Source organism: Ahaetulla prasina, chromosome 4, assembly GCF_028640845.1.
Source record: "Ahaetulla prasina isolate Xishuangbanna chromosome 4, ASM2864084v1, whole genome shotgun sequence".
In the NCBI taxonomy this organism is placed as follows: domain Eukaryota; kingdom Metazoa; phylum Chordata; class Lepidosauria; order Squamata; family Colubridae; genus Ahaetulla; species Ahaetulla prasina.
The window spans coordinates 19,816,994-19,834,801 of NC_080542.1; the positions used below are offsets into that span (position 1 = coordinate 19,816,994).

Below are 17,808 nucleotides of genomic sequence, written 5' to 3' on the forward strand. Positions count from 1 at the left end.
AGTTGAAGTCCACAAGTCTTAAAGGGACTAAGGTTGGAGACCCCTGGACTAGAACACTGGGCCCTATCTAACAAAATGAAATTCAGTGTAGAGAAAAATAAAATCTTACACTTAGGCAAGAAAAACCAAAAGTACACATATAGACTGGATGAAACCAGGTATAACAGTGACTTTAGTGGACAATCAATTAAATATGAGCCAACAGTGTGCGGCAGCAGCCAAAAAAGCCGATGCAATCCTAAATTGCATTAACAGAGGGATGCAATCAAGATCAAGTGAGTTACTAACAGCACTCTATAAAGCCTTAGTCTGACCACACCTAGAATACTGCATCCAGTTTTGGTTACCACACTATAGAAAATATGTTGAGACTCTAGAAAGAGAAGAGCAAGCAAGATGACTAGGGTTCTGGAGGCTAAAACATATAAAGAACGATTGCAGGAACTGGGCCTGGCTAGTCTAATGAAGAGAAGGACCAGGGGAAACATGATAGCAGTCTTTCAGTATTTGAGGGGCTGACATAGAGAAGGGGGTCAAGCTATTCCCCAAAGCACCTGAAAGCCAGACAAGGAATAATGGATAGAAATTGATCAAGGAGAGATTCAACCTAGAAATAAGGAGCAATTTTCTGAGAGTGAGAACAATCAACCCATGGAACAGAAGTTGCCCTTCAGAAATTGTTGGAGTTTCATTACTGGAAGCTTTCAAGAAGAGGCTGGACTGTTATCTGTCAGAAATGGTGTAGGGTCTCCTACTTGGGCAGAGGGTTGGACTAGATGACTTACAAGGTTTCCTTCCAACTCTGTTAATCTGTAAAAATGTTTATAGGAAAAAAACCAAGGCTGCCATTTGGAAAAGTCCAGTTGCCATTTAGAAAAGCACATTTGGGAATGAACCAACTGGGTATCTATCTAATTTGCAACCATTATTGCTCAATGCTCAACTGAATTTTCTTTTCTTTTTTTCCTTCCAGCTTGGATTCTTCAAAAGACAGTACAAACAGATGATAGATGATGCAGATAATGAGGTGGCTGAAAGCCCACCAGAAACCTGCACCCCTTCTGATGCTACCAAAGGATAAATGTCTCTGGAGAACCTCAGTCATCCAGGTCACGGTTGTTCCAAAGGTGCTTTTTCAAAACGCAACTGGGCTTGCTTTGTTTTTGTGTTAAGACGTTTCACTTCTCATCCAAGAAGCTTCTTCAGTTCTGAATGAATCAGAAATTTAGAGTACAGTAGAGTAGAGTAGAATAGAATAGAATAGAATAGAATAGAATAGAATAGAATAGAATAGAATAGAATAGAAATCAGAGAGGGAAGAGGGGAGGGGAAGGGAAGAGAGAGGAGAGGAGAGAGGAGAGAAAAGAAGAGAAGAGAAGAGAAGAGAAGAGAAGAGAAGAGAAGAGAAGAGAAGAGATCATTAAGTGTTCAACAGAATGAGAGCATGGTGGGGAGGGAGACCTATCTTGGATGAAAAGTGAAAAGTCTTAAAGCAAAAACAAAGAAAGTCCAGTTGCCTTTTAAAAAAGCACCTTTGGGGCTATCAAAGGATAATCAATGGCACCGAAAAAAGTGACATAAAAAAGTGACATAACATTGCAGTATCCCCCCATATTTACAGGAACAAAACCCACACACTTGGCAACTCATATTTATGACGGTTGCAATACCCTGGGGTCATGTGATCACTTTTACTGACCTTCTGACAAGCAAAATCAATAGGGAAGCCAGATTCACTTAACAAGTGTGTTACTAACTTAACAACTGCAGTGATTCACTTAACAACTGTGGTCAGAAAGGTCATAAAATGGGGCAAAATTCACATAAGAAATGTCTCACTTAGCAACAGAAATTTTGGGCTTCATTGTGCTCGTAAGTCGAAGGAGGATAAGGAGCACACGTTGATGAAGATATTCAGTAATTCCAAGTAGAGTTTTTTGAAAATTGAATCAGGACTCTTTCCTTGTTGGTTCAAAACGTTTGCTGTTGTTCTTCAGTCCCAACAAATTAGTTAGGGCAACTCCATCTATGTTTTAAGGTAAAGGATTTAGGAGCTGGAACATTTACTTGCCAACAACTCTGTGCCTACTCACCCAACAAGCTTATCCAGATGAGGTGAGAAAATGAAACCTCACTGGAGAATATTTATGGCAGGGGTGTCAAACTCAAGGCCCGCAGGCCGGATCTGGCCCATAGGGTGCTTAGATCTGGCCTCCACGGCTGCCCTGGAAATAGTGAAGGACCAGCCTCCTGCAGCCCTCTGCCAGCAAAAACAGAGCTTGGGAGGGGTGCGAGCTCCATTTTCGCTGGCAGAGGGCTGCAGAAGGCCACTGTTTGGTGCTCTCCCTGGTCTTGCCTTCCTCCGCTGGAGACAGTGGATCCCCGCCAGGGCTGCCACAGGCGCCCCTAACATGTGATGTCAAGCTGGCCACTCCCACCACAGCCATGCCCCCCAACCCCCCTAAGGTCAAACACAACCCTCAATGAACTCGAGTTTGACACCACTTATCTATGAGGTTCCCCTAACCCAGGGGTCCCCAATCCCTGGGATCGGCTCTGGACCATGGCATGCCAGAAATCGGTCCTCATGAACAAGCAAAGCCCCATCCACAAGATGCTGGCAGCACACGAAACCCTCCACCCTCTGGTCCACGGAAAAACCCCTCTCCATGGAACCAGTCCCTGGTCCCAACAGGTTTGGGGACGGAGCACTGGCCTAGCCAACTTGTTCAGACTGAAGAAACTACTTAGACAAGCAGTGAAACATTTCGAATCAACAACAACAACAACAAAAAGAAATCCAGTTGCCATGACTCAACTTCTAACATATAAAAGGAGGTTTCATGGAAGAATAAAGCATGCTAGTAAACACACCTATTTTGATATTGAACATGTATGGTTATATTAAGAAACATCAACCAGCTGCAGGTTGTCAGTAGATGAAGAACATACGAATGTATTAATGAAATACTGTATTACTGGTCACGTTCTTTTGTACGAGTGTGTTTTGAGAGAAAATAGGCATATTGCCGCTCAACCAGTGGTGGGTTGCTCCCTGTTCGCCCTGATTCGGGTGAACCAATAGTGGCGGCAGTGGGAGGTTCTGCCCACCCACCTAGATGTCATCAAAAATGCTCTGCATATGCTCAGAAGCGCCATGTGCTCGCAAAGCAAGCGCGCCCGCCCGCACGCTACCGATAATAACCGGTAGCGCTGGGATTTGAAACCCACTACTGCACTCAATAGTTGGATGAGGGGCATATGAATAGAATAGAATAGAATAGAATAGAATAGAATAGAATAGAATAGAATAGAATAGAATAGAATAAATGTCATAAATAAACAAAAAAACAATTGAGGATTAGGTTCTGATCCTTTGATCCTGATCTGGAGCAAAATCAAACTTACGCTAAAGAAAGGAGAAACTGCACAGGCAGTCAAAGGCCTGAGTTCATTGGTGCAGGTGACACCACTGCTTTTTTCACTCTGGGACAGGAATAAGTCTCTTTTTAGTCATCTGAAAGACACCTTATCTTCTCTGCCTTTGTGGACAAAAGAAGTAACTAAAAATGGGCTTTGTAGTGGTTTGCAAAGAATCGGAATATGGAAACAGAATGGAAATGGCCCGAAGTTTTCAGTAGCAATTAGGTTTCTGTTGAAAGGGATTTTGCATCTCCTTCAGCAGAACCTGCATACTGCAAGTGCTCTTTTGTACTCAAAATCAAAACTGTTTGGTAGCACTATCCACAAACTCTTTTGAAATAACAGGAATGCGCTATGTTCAGTGAAATGCGTTTTATTGACAGATAGACAGCTGTCTCAAAGATGCGTTGAACAGCTGTAAATCCTTCTCGCTAAGAGGGAGGAAGCCAGGAAGAAGAAGAAGAAAAGGTTAAGAGGGTCTCAGTGATGGCTGCCCACATCTTCATAGCCGGTGGGTAGTGGGTTGGTGCGGGGATTGTGAAAGAAACTGTGATTTCCATCACCCCATGGATAAGCCTAAAATAAATAAGAGAAAAAGGGAATACAGAAAGAAAGATCACTGGGGAGACACATCAGGAGAGGCTATGGAGAGGAGGTCAGAATAGTTAAGATGGAAGCCATGATGGGAGTCCCATCCCTTTTTAATGTATGCCATGCATGTGATGAATATTCTAAAAGGGGGTGGGGTTTCCATTGTGGGCCATGGCCACCATCTTGACATATATATATATGTATGTTTTCGTACGTTTTCACGGGCATATGTATGCAGGTTTTGGTATGTTCGGGTCTTTTCCCATGTAAGATTGGAAGTATTTAGGCAACGTTTCGATGAGATCTCACTCATCATCTTCAGGCTTTGGCTTTGACTTTGCTCACGTAAGAACAAAGCCAAAGCCTGAAGATGATGAGTGAGATCTCATCGAAATGTTGCCTAAATACTTCCAATCTTACATGGGAAAAGACTTGAACATACCAAAACCTGCACATATATATATATAATCCCTCCTGAATATTGTACCACAAATCCACAATTTACTCTTGCCTCTGGATCTTCACATAGTTATTTCCTCTTATCAACAATTGCTTAAATATCAGTACCTCAACTGAAAACCCATCACACAACATAGCAAGCAATTAAATACTGGTAGTCCTCAAATTACAGCCAGTGACCATTCGAAGTTACAATAGCACTGAAAAAAGTGACTCATGATCGGATTTTCACACTTACGACCGTTGCAGTATCCCCATGGTCACAAAGTCAAAATTCAGGTGCTTGGCACCTGACCTGTATTTACGACAGGTGTACTCTCCTGGGGTCATGTGACCACCATTTCCAATCTTCCCAGCTGGCTTCTGACAAGCAAAGTCAGCGGGAGAAGCCAGATTCGCTTAATGGCCGCATGATTCACTTAATAACTATGGCAAAAAAGATGGTAAAATGGGGCAAAGCTCACTTAACTACTGCTTTGTTTATCAGTGGAAATTCTGGCCTCAATTGTGACCATAAATTGAGGACTGATTTATGAAAATCATAAATCTGATTTATGATACATGAAAATTCAGCTCACTCAGAAAAATAAAAGTGCTATTCAGTTAATACTATAAAAAAAATTGGGCTCCCTTGTGAGCAGAGCTTCAGAACATGAAGCTTTAGAGCTAAAAGGTTGCACCATCCTAATTTTAGAGAACTGGATCATTAAGGGAGAAGGTCTACTCTTCACTGTGCTATTAGCTTCAGAACGAAGAGTCCTTCACAAATAAGCCTAAGCACTTTGATTCCCTCTCCTGCTATATTTTTACCTTTGTCCGAATCCTCAGGTGGCGATATGGAATGAACTCAGGACGTTCATGGGGGTGAGCTCTCTTTTTCAGCTGCACGTTCAGCCAGCAGATGCCTACTGAAGGAAATGCCACCACAAAGCTCAAAATCTTCCATAACCTAGCTGATATGCAAAAGGGAAAGATAAAATAACCAAGGGTGCAGAGCAGAGGATGATAGATGGGTACCAAGTTGCATAAAAAAGTAGGATCTGGGCTTCCTCTTGTTAACCAAGAAGTCTTAGTGGACAACCAATTAAATATGAGCCAACTGTGTGAAGGGGCAGCCAAAAAAGCCAACGCAATCCTAAATTGCATTAACAGAGGGATACAAACAAGATCAAGTGAGGTACTAACAGCACTTTATAAAGCTTTAGTAAGACCACACCTAGAATACTGCATCCAGTTTGGATCACCACACTATAAAAAAGATGTTAAGACTCTAGAAAGAAGGCAGAGAAAAGCAACCAAAATAATTAGGGGACTGGAGGCTAAAACATATGATGAACAGTTGCAGGAACTGGGCATTGCTAGTCTAGTGAAGAGAAGGACCAGGGGACATAGGATAGCAGTGTTCCAATATTTGAGGGGCTGCCACAGAGAGGAATGGGTCAAAGTATTTTCCAAAGCACCTGAAGGCCAGACAAGGAATAATGGATGGAAACTGAACAAGGAGAGATTCAACCTGGAAATAAGGAGAATTTTTCCAACAGTGAGAGCAATCAACCAATGGAACAGTTTGCCTCCAGAAGTTGTGGGAGCTTCATCACTGGAAGCTTTCAAGAAGAGACTGGACTGCCATCTGTCAGAAATGGTGCAGGGTCTCCTACTTGGATGGGGGTGGGTTTGGACTAGATGACCTACAATGTCCCCTCCAACTCTCTTATTTTGTTATTCTGTTCTGTTAACAGCCTCTTAGTGTAACTTCAAGTCACTAACATTTTTGGTTCTGAGGAAACCACCAAAGGATATTCTCAAGGTTGTTTCTGCTATCTCTCTCTCTCTCTTTCCCTCCCTCCCTCCCTCCCTCCCTCCCTCCCTCTCTCTCTCTCTCTCTTTTTGTGGAACAAAACATCAAAAGCCAAAATGCTTTCTCAGAAGACAAATGCTAGGCAAAGTCATCAATGCTGCATTCCAGCTAATCTTAAAAAGGCTCAATGATTACATAATCAAAATGTATTTCACTGGAAATGCTATCGGCATCTATCAACATAACTATTTTATACTGCAGGATTACAGCTCATTTATTAATAGACAGACCTGTTTTCTTCTTTTTTTCTTTTATGTTGTCATTTATTTTCTTCTTTAAATCTTAAAATACATTTAAATGAAATAAAAGGCAGTGACCACTGCTTAAGTAAAACGTTGGCAGAAGAGAGGGGAACCAAGCTGGGAAGCAGAGGACAATCTGTTATGGGACATAATGGACTGATTCTAAGGAAAATAAAGGATTTTTCAGCATTAGTTTAAAAGTGTGTATTGTTTCTCCTTAAATGAAAAGCACTAATGAAACAGGGATGTGTTCCCAAGAGGTACACAATTTTTCTATTGCTATTATTTTGTACATCAAGGAACAACACAAGTTACAAACACATCTCATTTTGATTGATGTTTGTGGGAAATTCAACCTCCAGTCAAGTATCAAGGAATCTTTAAATATCAGATCTCTCTACTTTATCTTTTCCCCCTATTCTTCTTCCTTGATTCTGCTGTCTCCAGGTATTGTTGGAGTTATTGTCAATGTTGGTAGTAATAACAGTAGTAGTCTAGTAGTAGTAGTTATTGAGTTCACTTACCACTAGATCCTTCTCCATGGCTAGCTGCCGATGCAGCAAAATTCCTTGTCTGAGCCACCAGTTGAGCAATTCTCCACCTTGGAATCATTCTGGAAACCCAAGGACTTTTGTATGGCTGATCTAATGGAGACCCTGAATTCTTCTCTGTGGCTGTCTTTGTTGGGTCAAGGCCTTCCTGTCCAGCTGCTCTTTCACTCACACTTCTCCCTCCTCCTTGGACCTGATGGTTGTGTTCATCTGATCCTCTCTGGCCAATGAAGTTGAGACAGAAACACAACCTAGCTTGGAGCTTCTATCACAAGGCTGTCACCCAACCCAGGATGAAGAGCCAACTTCTCACTTAGATTGGCACGAGACCCGGGAACTAACAATCCTCCCTTCCCTACAGTGGATTTCAGGGTCTATTTATAAATCAAGCAGAAAGCAAATGCAGAAAGTCCAGTCCCCAAAGAGAGCAACAGGAGAGATATTATTAGAGTAAGCACTTAAAATGTTCTAGTAGACCATGAGTGAATTTGCGGCCTGTTGCAAGCAAAGACTGATATGTGCTCATTGGAGTTTTATAGAATAGAATAGAATAGAATAGAATAGAATAGAATAGAATAGAATAGAATAGAATAGAATAGAATAGAATCCTTTATTGGCCAAGTGTGATTGGACACACAAGGAATTTGTCTTTGGTGTATATGCTCTCAGTGTACATAAGGAGAATAAAATACATTCATCCAGAATAAAAAGATACAACATTTAGTGATAGCCAAGGTTACTAAGCTATCAAATAGGAAACAAATAAAAACAATATAAATTGAAAGATAAAAGCAACATTGTTATAGTCAGTGGCGGGATTCAGCCACTTCGCACCACTTCAGGAGAACCGGTTGTTAACTCTGTGAGCAGTTTGGCAAACTGGTTGTTAGAAGAAATCATTAGGGCAGAGAACCGGTTGTTAAATGACTTGAATCCCACCACTGGTTATAGTAATAAATGGATAATGCTAGTAAGGAAGAGAAGAATAACAGTAATATAGTCTTAGGAAATTATTTGACAGTGTTGTGGGAATTAGTTGTTAAGCAGAGTAATGGCATTTGGGAAAAAACTGTCCTTGTGTGTAGTTGTTCTGGTGTGCAGTACCCTATAGTGTCGTTTTGAGGGTAGAAGTTGAAACATTTTATGTCCAGGATGCGAGGGGTCTGTAGATATTTTCACAGCCCTCTTTTTGACTCATGCAGTATACAGATCCTCAATGGATGACAGGTTGGTAGCAATTGTTTTTTTTATACATTTCTATAATTATATAATTGTTTTTTATACAGCTAGTCCTTGACTTACAACAGGTCATTTAGTGACTGTTCAAAGTTACAAGGCACTGAATAAAGTGATTTATGGCCATTTTTCCACTTACAACCTTACTTGATCTTGATTGTATCCTTCTATTAATGCAATTTAGGATTGGCTCTTTTGGCTGCCCCCTCACACTGCTGGCTCATATTTAATTGGTTGTCCACTTATTATTTATTTTATTTGTATCCCAATTTTATTATTTTTACCAATAACTCAAGGCAGTAAACAAATCCAGAACGCCTTCTTCATCCTTTTTTCCTCACAGCCACAGCCCTGTGAGGTGGGTTGGGCAGAGAGAAAGTGACCCTGTGGGTAAAGTTAACAGCTGGCTTTCATGGCTAAGGCAGAACTTGAACTCTCCACCTCCTGCTTTCTAAGCCTGGGGCTAACTTAAAATTTTCACCTTACAAAATTCAATAGGGATTTTTTCCCATTTTACAACCTTTCTTGCCACTGTTGTTAAGTGAATCATTGCAGTTACATTACTAACATGATTGTTAAGTGAATCTGGCTTCCCTACTGACTTTGCTTGTCAGGAGGTCGCAAAAGCGGATCACATGACTGCAATCGTCACGAATATGAGTCAGTTGTTAAGCGTCTGAATTTTGATCCTGTGCCTATGAGGATGCCACAACGGTTGTAAGTGTCAAAAATGGCCATGAATTATTTTTTCAGTGCTACTGTAATTTTGAATGGTCACTGAATGAATTGCTGTAAGTCGAGGACTATCTGTATACTCGTTTCCTGCCTTTTTTTCTAATTAGTGTCTGTCCATTTTTTACCTTTTGAGTTTAAAAACTAATCTAATACAGTTGAAAATAAAAATAAAAAAAGAAAGGCGGCTTAGAAAGTAGAATGACAATTGAAAGCAGGAGCAAGTTACCATAAATATGGATATCTAAATTAGGAGAAAATTTGATACGGTAATTAAGTTTTCTCTGAGGTAAGCTTGAAAAAAATCCCCTGGATTGACCTTAGGCAGGAACCGAAAGGTTCGTTTGCATATCTTGCGAACCACAGCCCAAAAAAACACCGCAATCGTCATTTTGAGAGTCTTCACAAATGCAACCTGTTTCATCCTCACCCCTCACCATGGAGGCAACCTAGATTTTTCCTTTGTTGGTCCAGTTTTAACATACAGTAAGGTAATCCTCAATTTACAACAGTTCATTTAGCAACTGTTCAAAGTTACAACGGACCTGACTTACGTTGTTCATACTTACAACCATTGACCGTCTCCATAGTCATGCAATCAAAATCCAGATGCTTGGGCACTGACTCCTACTTATGACGACTGCAGTATCCAGAGGTCACATGATCAATGGCTGCGACCATCTGACAAGCAAAGTCAATGGGGGAACCAGGTTAACTGCCCTGTTACTAATTTAACAGCTACAGTGATTCAGTAGAATAGAATAGAATAGAATAGAATAGAATAGAATAGAATAGAATAGAATAGAATAGAATAGAATAGAATAGAATAGAATAACAGAGTTGGAAGGGACCTTGGAGGTCTTCTAGTCCAACCCCCTGCCCAGGCAGGAAACCCTACACCATTTCAGACAAATGGCTATCCAACATTTTCTTAAAAATTTCCAGTGTTGGAGCATTCACAACTTCTGCAGGCAACTTGTTCCACTGATTAATTGTTCTAACTGTCAGGAAATTTCTCCTTAGCTCTAAGTTGGTTCCTTCCTTGATTAGTTTCCATCCATTGCTTCTTGTTCTACCCTCAGGTGCTTTGGAGAACAGCCCAACTCCCACTTCTTTGTGGCAGCACCTGAGATATTGGAACACTGTTATCATGTCACTCCACGTCCTTCTTCTCATTACCCAATTCTAGCAACCATTCAACCTAATCACCTTTGTTGCTCTTCTCTGCATTCTTTCTAGTCACAACATCTTTTTTATAGCATGGTGATGAAAACTGGATGCAATATTCCAAGTATGACCTTACCAAGGCATTATAAAGTGGTATTAACATTTAATTTGATCTTGATTCTGTTTATGCAGGCTAGAACAAGGAAGGTTGTAAAACTCCTTTAACAACTGTCTCTCTTAGTAAGTGAAAAGTTGGGTTCAGTTGTGGTCATAAATTGAGGACTGCTTGTATTCCATGGCAATTTGAAAAGTCAGCTTGATTAAAATTGTGAAAGAGATGTGTTTGTTTTGCCTCCAATGAGTTTATTAAAACTTTTTTGCCGATTTGTTTTCAACAAGTGATTCTTTATGGTTGTGCTTTCTACTGTTTTTAGTACTTTGGAAGGGAGACAGGACTGTTTTACCTATTTATACAACATTTTCTGTACAACCACTGGCTACATTCAGACATTACCAATTAGTTCTGAGTAGAGAAGTTCTGAGTTTCAAACAGTAGAAACAATGCATCACAGGGCAAATCAAGATTTTTTGAATCAAGATCCCTCAAATTTGCTAACTTAAAGAATGTGTACCAATCTGGGACCTGTTGTTCCTATGGAGCAGCTCAGTGGACCTGCTCAGTGGACTTTTGAGAACCTAATTGAGGGATCCACTGATGGACTTTTGAGAAGCTAAGAAGCAAAGCTAAGAAACAGAGGTCCAGAACTTCTGAAAAGACTGTGCAAATTTATTAGGAAACAGTGTCATTGCTAGGAGACAACTGTACATTTTGTGAGGGTTGGTCAACAGCTCCAGCCTCCTCCAGCATCTGCTTGTATTGACGCTTGAAGAACCCAACCTAGAGAGAGAGAGAAAGATAGAAGTGAAAGTAAGAGGAACAGAAATCAAACATGAGATTTCTCCTCCAGCAAAACAAGAATACCAGTCCTTAGTGCATGTTTTCCCAATTTTGGCACCTTTAAGATACATGGACTTTAACTCCTAGAATTCTCCAGCCAGCCATGCTGGAATTCTGGGAGTTGAAGTCCATGTATCTTAAAGTTGCCAGCAGTGATGAGTTTCAAAAATGTTTTACTACCGGTTCTGTGGGTGTGGCTTGATGGGCACAGCAGGGGAAGGATACTGTAAAATCTCCATTCCCTCCCCACTCCAGGGGAAGATTACTGCGAAATCTCCATTTCCTCCTGATCAGTTGGGACTCCGGAGGAAGAGAGTAGATGGGGGCGGGGCCAGTCAGAGGTGATATTTACAGGTTCTCCAAACTACTCAAAATTTCCACTACTGGTTCTCCAGAACTGGTCAGAACCTGCTGAATCCCACCTCTGGTTGCCAAGCTTGGGGAACCCTGTCTTAGTGCTTAATAGAATAGAATAGAATTTTTATTGGCCAAGTGTGATTGGACACACAAGGAATTTGTCTTGGTGCATATGCTCTCAGTATACATAAAAGAAAAGATATGTTCATCAAGGTACAAAATTTACAACACAAATGATGGTCATAGGGTACAATTTAACACTTAACGATACAACACAGAATGATAATCATAGGGTACAAATAAGCAATCAGGAACAGTCAATATCAATATAAATCATAAGGATTACCAGCAACAAAGTTACAGTCATAAGTGGAAAGAGATTGGTGATGGGAACAATGAGAAGATTAATAATAGTGCAGATTTAGTAAATAGTTTGACAGTGTTGAGGGAATTATTTGTTTAGCAGAGTGATGGCCTTAGGGAAAAAACTGTTCTTGTGTCTAGTTGTTCTGGTGTGCAGTGCTCTTTACCGTCATTTTGAGGGTAGGAGTTGAAACAGTTTATGTCCTGGATGTGAGGGATCTGTAAATATTTTCACGGCCCTCTTCTTGATTCGTGCAGTATACAGGTTCTCAATGGAAGGCAGGTTGGTAGCAATTATTTTTTCTGCAGTTCTAATTATCCTCTGAAGTCTATGTCTTTCTTGTTAGGTTGCAGAACCGAACCAGACAGTTATAGAGGTGCAAATGACAGACTCAGTAATTCCTCTGTAGAATGGATCAGCAGCTCCTTGGGCAGTTTGAGCTTTCTGAGTTGGTGCAAGAGTTGCCAAGACTCAGAGAGCTATTAAGACTACACCCTCACATTTGGCCAAGGTCTTGATTCCTAACTCCACAAAAGGTTTATGAACAGCCATATACCATATTTTTCTGTGTATAAGACACACTTCCCCCCCAAAAAAGTGGGTGGAAATATCTGTGCGTCTTATAGAACGAATGTTGCCAAAGCTCCCCCTACTCACCAGCCCCCATCCTTTGGCCTCTGCCTCCCAGCAATTTGCCTCCTTGCAGCAAACAGCAAACAGCCTGGTCAGCTTCAGCACAGCCTGATTTAGCCCAAGCAGTTGATTGGCAGGTGGATCGGCCTCCCGGACTATCATCGATCAGCTATTCCAGGCTGTAGGGATTGCCGCCGCCGTTGCTGATTGCTATCGCTGCTTCCGCATGCCCCATTTTCAGCCTCTATGTGCCCCATTTTCGGCCCGTTCCAGGTGGGGGGGATAGGCGATGGCAATCCCTGCCACCTTGAACAGGCTGAAAAGAGGACACCCAGAGGCCTGTGGAAAATGGGGCATGCAGAGGTCGAAAATGGGGCGCACGGAGGCGACAATAGGTGGCAGTGGCGATGGGTGGCGATGGTGGTGATGGGCAGTGGTGATTCCCATAGCCTGGAATAGCTGATTGATGGTATTCAGGAGGCAGATCCAACCGCTAATCAGCTGCTCGTGCTAAATCAGGCTGTGCTGAAGCTGACCAGGCTGATGCTGTTTGCTGCAAGGAGGCAAATTACTGGGAAGCAGAGGCAGATATTTTTTTCTTGTTTTCCTCCCCAAAAGCTAGGTGCATCTTATAGTCCAGAGCATCTTAAGTTTGAAAAATACGGTAATTCCTTTGATGAGAAACCTTTTGAACATGCAGACATAATTGCCTTTGCTCAATTCAAAACATAATTGGGAGGGATAGCAAGAACTCCATTCTCTACCCTTTCCCTCCCCAGGTTCTACTTCACCTTATACAAAGCTGCAGCTGACAGAGCTAGAAGGATTAAGCCCCCAAAAGAGCTGCCAATGATAACAGGGAAGCTGTTGTAGATCTCGATCCGCTCCACCACTGTCTGCACCTGGGAATGGCAGGGAAGGCAATGTCTTAGAAGTTAGACACAGTCAGACAGCCCAGGAATCCAGGTGTCAAGGACCAGTTCTATCCTTTAGACATCACTTTCCTCCAAGGGCTGGGAAAGAGAGTCCCGAGACTCAGCTTCCTGTCTACACCCCTACATCACCTGCTTCTGTTTTTACCTGAGTTTGTGGAAAGCCCTCTGGCTGTGTGTATTTTCTCTTGTTATAAGAAATCTGTGCGGAGCTCACCAAAATAATTTTCTTATGTTGGACCTGGAAGAGAGATTCATTATTTTCGAAAGATGATATACTGCTTGTGGAGGAGGAGAAGGAGGAGGGAGGAGGGAGAGGCAGAGGAGGGAGGAGGAGGAAAAGGAAGAAGAAGAAGAAGGAGGAGGAGGAGAAGGAGAAGGAGAAGGAGAAGGAGAAGAAGGAGAAGAAACAAAGCAAGATGGAATCAGAAATCCTCTTCTGCAAAAAAAAAATAAAAAAAAAATTGAAGGTCCCAACCCTGTTGATTTTTCTGCAAAGTTTAAAAGACTTGGCTGTTTACCTCAATCTGGCACTCAGAATGTGTTAAGGGCCCCGTTACGTGACTTTACTATTATTGGATTAATCATTGTGGCTGCTGTTGTTTTATGGATACCTTTATTGCTTTAATGTTTTTTTAAATTGTGTTAGAATTCTAAGCTAGGGTCACTTGGTTGAGATGAGCAGCTATCAAATAAATAAATACATAAATAAGACTTTTCTAGATTTGGCCTGTAGCAGGATTATTTTGTGTATATCTCACACTTCAAAAAACACAGCCTCTGTACCTGGGATGTCCAGTTGAAATTGATGCCTCCTTTGATCCTAAACTCCAGTGGCCCTTTGTGTATCTTCAGTGACAAAACATTACACTGGATGATTTTGCAAGAAGCAGTGGAACAGTCCTGGGAGGAATGGAGAGAGAATAAAAAAAAGATAAGGCCATGATAAGGCCAAAGGGGGGAATCATACAAGGACAAAATGGCCCTTGACAAACTGCAATTCTGTCCTAGTAGACCAAAATTAAATCCCAAATTATCTTTATAAATTATTTTTTTCAAAAATCCATAGTCCTACCTCAGAATTGACATATTTATTTATGCAGCATATGGCAAGTCTCATAAATCAATACATATGACTTCTCTATGAAATGCAGCTTTTCCTCCTAAACAAAAGGACCAGCATGCTCACCAACTGGGACTCTGCTTCCTCTGCCAGAAGATCCTTGGAGCCGGGAGTTTCTCTCTCCAAGACACACTTGGCCACTTCAGGCTGCAGAAAGAGAGAGGTCCAGTCATTAGTAAGAGAAGGTGATGGATGGAGCAGGAGACAAATGGTGACATCTTTTGTTTCTCCTCAGTAAGACCTTTGCTTCTCCAAATCCTGGTTCCAAATGAGTTCCAGAAGCTGGGAGAAGAATCTTCAATCAGGGTTTGTAGATCCTCAGATCTTTAGCAGAGTTTCAACCAAAGGACTTCTTTAAAACAAGGTAGGAACCCAGTTCTCATTGTAGGGGATGGGGGGTGTACTGATTCAACCTGATCTAAAACTACATCTTTTACAAACGCACTAAAACACCCACATAGATTCCCCTTGAGGGAAGTCACCCCTCCTAGAAGACTGAAATATTTTGAGAAATATTTTAAAAGTAAAATATTATATTTCCCCTAAAAGAGAAATGGAAATCTTAAGGGACACAGTAACTCAGAGCTTCAGCTCCTTGTCCCTTCCCTCCAAGCAGATATTTGGTGCCCATTTAGAAAGAATGGGCCAGCCTATCTACAAAATAAAAGATCTTCAGCTCTAGGATGATGGGATTATCCTTCAGGGCAAAGCCATTCAGCCACAATAGGAATTGCCAACAAGCCCCTTCATTGCATCAGCAAGCTTCAATCAAGCTTGACTCAGATAACCTACAAAATTAGCTATGACCCCTGCATAGCCCCATGGGAGTCAAGCAACTAACTGAATACATGCTCTTGCCACAGGAACAGGAAGCTCAAATTCAAAGCCCAGAGAGGGTATCAATAACCCTCACTCTCCACTCCATGTGTTTAGCTGCACCAGGACAATGTGCTTGATGCTTCTCCTCCATTAAACCATCTTTCCAATCAGCCTCCATGTTTCCAGTGTCTTTCTCCCCACTTGGAACTGAATCAGATGGATATTTCTTTCAACACCCTGTTACCAAACCATAGCAGGTTAATGAATCAGAATGGCCCAGGCTGGACAGTCTGGTGCGATGGGTCAAATCACATCACAAGGTGAAGTGCTAATAGATTGCATGATCAGCAACCGATCCATGGAGGCTGAATATCTCCAGCACATGTTTTCCCAGCCAGGAGGTTCTTCAGTGGAATGACCAGAAAGCCACAACGAAATAATCCATGACAGCTAGCATACCTCAGAAGGGATTACTTGAAACACATCCCAAACCAGGATCCCTTTCAGTTTTACTGGGATCTGAAATGTGACCGTGAAAGGAATGCTTCGTTCATGAAGATTCTTCACCTGAAAAAAACATGAATTCTGATCAAACATTTCAGCCAATTTTCCACCAGAAAGAGGTCCTCTTTCCCTTCCATTGCTGCTCTCTAAGAAAGTGAAAAGAAGTGGTAGCATCAGAGGTCACAAAGTAGACTGGGTCCTTGAAGCTGCAAGCAGGGAAAGGAAGGGAAGCATGTCACAGAATTCTCAAGTTGGTAGAGGCTTTAGAGGTCATTGAGTCTAACTCAAGAACACTTCTAATCATGACCTCTTGGTTCCTCCATTTTGTTCCCAAAAGTTCCTTTCAATTAGAAATTAGAAGATAATGTTGAAAAAGCTCTTCACAAACTGAAACCATCCCTGTCTATTGGACCTGATGGACTATGTGCATACTTCTTAAAAAGATTTCCACTAATAGAGCAGAACCCCTAAGCATAATTTTTGAAAAAGCTTTCATGACCAGTTCCCTTCCCAAACTTTGGTCACTCACCATGGTCATCCCTATCTTCAAAAAAGGAGATCCCAGCCTAGTTGAAAATTACAGACCTATCTCTCTTTGCTGTGTCACCTGCAAAGTAATGGAATCTATCATCAACCAATCCATTACCTCCATCTAGAAACAAACAACCTACTCTCTAATAAACAATTTGGTTTCAGAAAAAAATTATCATGTAATTTACAACTTCTTCACTGCAAAAACATATGGACTACAAATCTTGATAAAAACAAAGCAATAGATGCAATCTACATAGACTTCTGTAAAGCTTTCAACTCAGTAGTACATGATAAACTTCTCCTAAAACTAAAATCCTACAGCATCTCAGGACCCCTCCACAATTGGATAACAGCTTTTCTATCAAACAGACAACAAGTGGTCAAAATTGGTAATGCTCTATCAAATCCTGTTCCTATTATAAGTGGCGTTCCCCAAGGCAGCGTTCTTGGACCAGCACTCTTCATATTATACATTAATGATCTCTGTGACCATATTACAAGTAATTGTGTTCTCTTTGCTGACGATGTCAAACTATTTAACACCACCAACAATACAGCTATCCTCCAAAAAGACCTTGACTTTTTATCTGAATGGTCTAAAACTTGGCAACTCCAAATCTCGACCAGCAAATGCTCAGTCTTACATATTGGAAAAAAGAACTTAAATACTAAGTACAAGCTTAATGGACATTACCTTACTGATGACCCCCACCCTGTTAAAGATCTTGGAGTTTTCATATCAAATGATCTAAGTGCCAAAGCCCACTGTAACTACATCGCAAAAAAGGCCTTAAAAGTTGTAAGCCTAATCTTGCGTAGCTTCTTCTCCAAAAACACTACACTACTAACCAGAGCATATAAAATATTTGCTAGACCAATTCTTGAATACAGCTCGACTGTTTGGAACCCATACCACATTTCTGACATCAATACAATTGAACGTGTCCAGAAATATTTTACAAGAAGTGTTCTCCACTCCTCCGAGTACAACAAAATACTTTATGCCACCAAACCTGAAATCCTGGGTTTAGAAAATTTAGAACTACGCCGCCTTCGACGTGACCTGAGTTTAACTCATAGAATCATCTGTTACAACATCCTTCCAGTTGAAAACTACTTCGGCTTCAATCACAACAATACACGAGCACACAATAGATTTAAGCTTAATGTGAACCGCTCCAATCTCGATTGCAGAAAATATGACTTCAGCAACAGAGTTGTTAATCCTTGGAATACACTACCTGACTCTGTGGTCTCTTCCCAAAATCCCCAAAGCTTCAACCAAAAGCTATCTACCATTGACCTCACCCCATTCCTAAGAGGTC

The 17,808-nt window shown here is 41.3% G+C and overlaps 3 protein-coding genes across 4 annotated transcripts in view; 1 reads left to right on the plus strand and 2 right to left on the minus strand.

Annotated features, from left to right (window-relative positions):
* Window positions 1-3,633, plus strand: part of LOC131196655 (integrin alpha-X-like) — an 82,456-nt gene extending 78,823 nt beyond the window's left edge. The window contains exon 30 of the mRNA XM_058179722.1: window positions 974-3,633. Within this exon, the coding sequence (XP_058035705.1) occupies window positions 974-1,081 (108 nt within the window). The 3' untranslated portion in view covers window positions 1,082-3,633. The remainder of the gene's footprint in view (window positions 1-973) is intronic.
* Window positions 3,634-3,780: 147 nt separating this feature from the next.
* Window positions 3,781-7,338, minus strand: LOC131196658 (cytochrome c oxidase subunit 6A, mitochondrial). Of its 2 annotated transcripts, none has more exons than XM_058179730.1 (3): window positions 7,098-7,338; window positions 5,284-5,381; window positions 3,781-3,999 (listed from the first exon to the last, which is right to left on the minus strand). In XM_058179730.1, the coding sequence occupies exons 1-3, from the start codon at window positions 7,183-7,185 to the stop codon at window positions 3,904-3,906; spliced, it is 282 nt and encodes a 93-aa protein (XP_058035713.1). In that variant the 5' UTR covers window positions 7,186-7,338; the 3' UTR covers window positions 3,781-3,903. The 2 variants fall into 2 exon arrangements, with proteins under 2 accessions (XP_058035713.1, XP_058035712.1); XM_058179729.1 differs by having other exon boundaries at window positions 5,284-5,426; window positions 7,098-7,318.
* Window positions 7,339-11,049: 3,711 nt separating this feature from the next.
* LOC131198065 (integrin alpha-M-like) overlaps window positions 11,050-17,808 on the minus strand; it is a 45,513-nt gene continuing 38,754 nt past the window's right edge. The window contains exons 22-25 of the mRNA XM_058182575.1: window positions 15,905-16,012; window positions 14,693-14,773; window positions 13,363-13,473; window positions 11,050-11,157 (exon numbers count right to left, since the gene is read on the minus strand). Of these exons, the coding sequence (XP_058038558.1) occupies window positions 11,050-11,157; window positions 13,363-13,473; window positions 14,693-14,773; window positions 15,905-16,012 (408 nt within the window). The remainder of the gene's footprint in view (window positions 11,158-13,362; window positions 13,474-14,692; window positions 14,774-15,904; window positions 16,013-17,808) is intronic.

Excerpts from the sequence above, each read along its gene's own strand:
- LOC131196658 (XM_058179729.1), bottom strand. The coding sequence starts at position 7,185 with ATGATTCCAAGGTGGAGAATTGCTCAACTGGTGGCTCAGACAAGGAAT. Across the intron at positions 5,427-7,097 it reads CCATGGAGAAGGATCTAGTG|CTAGGTTATGGAAGATTTTG; the intron begins GTAAGTGAACTC and ends TTTGCATATCAG. Across the intron at positions 4,000-5,283 it reads ACCTGAGGATTCGGACAAAG|GCTTATCCATGGGGTGATGG; the intron begins GTAAAAATATAG and ends TATTTATTTTAG.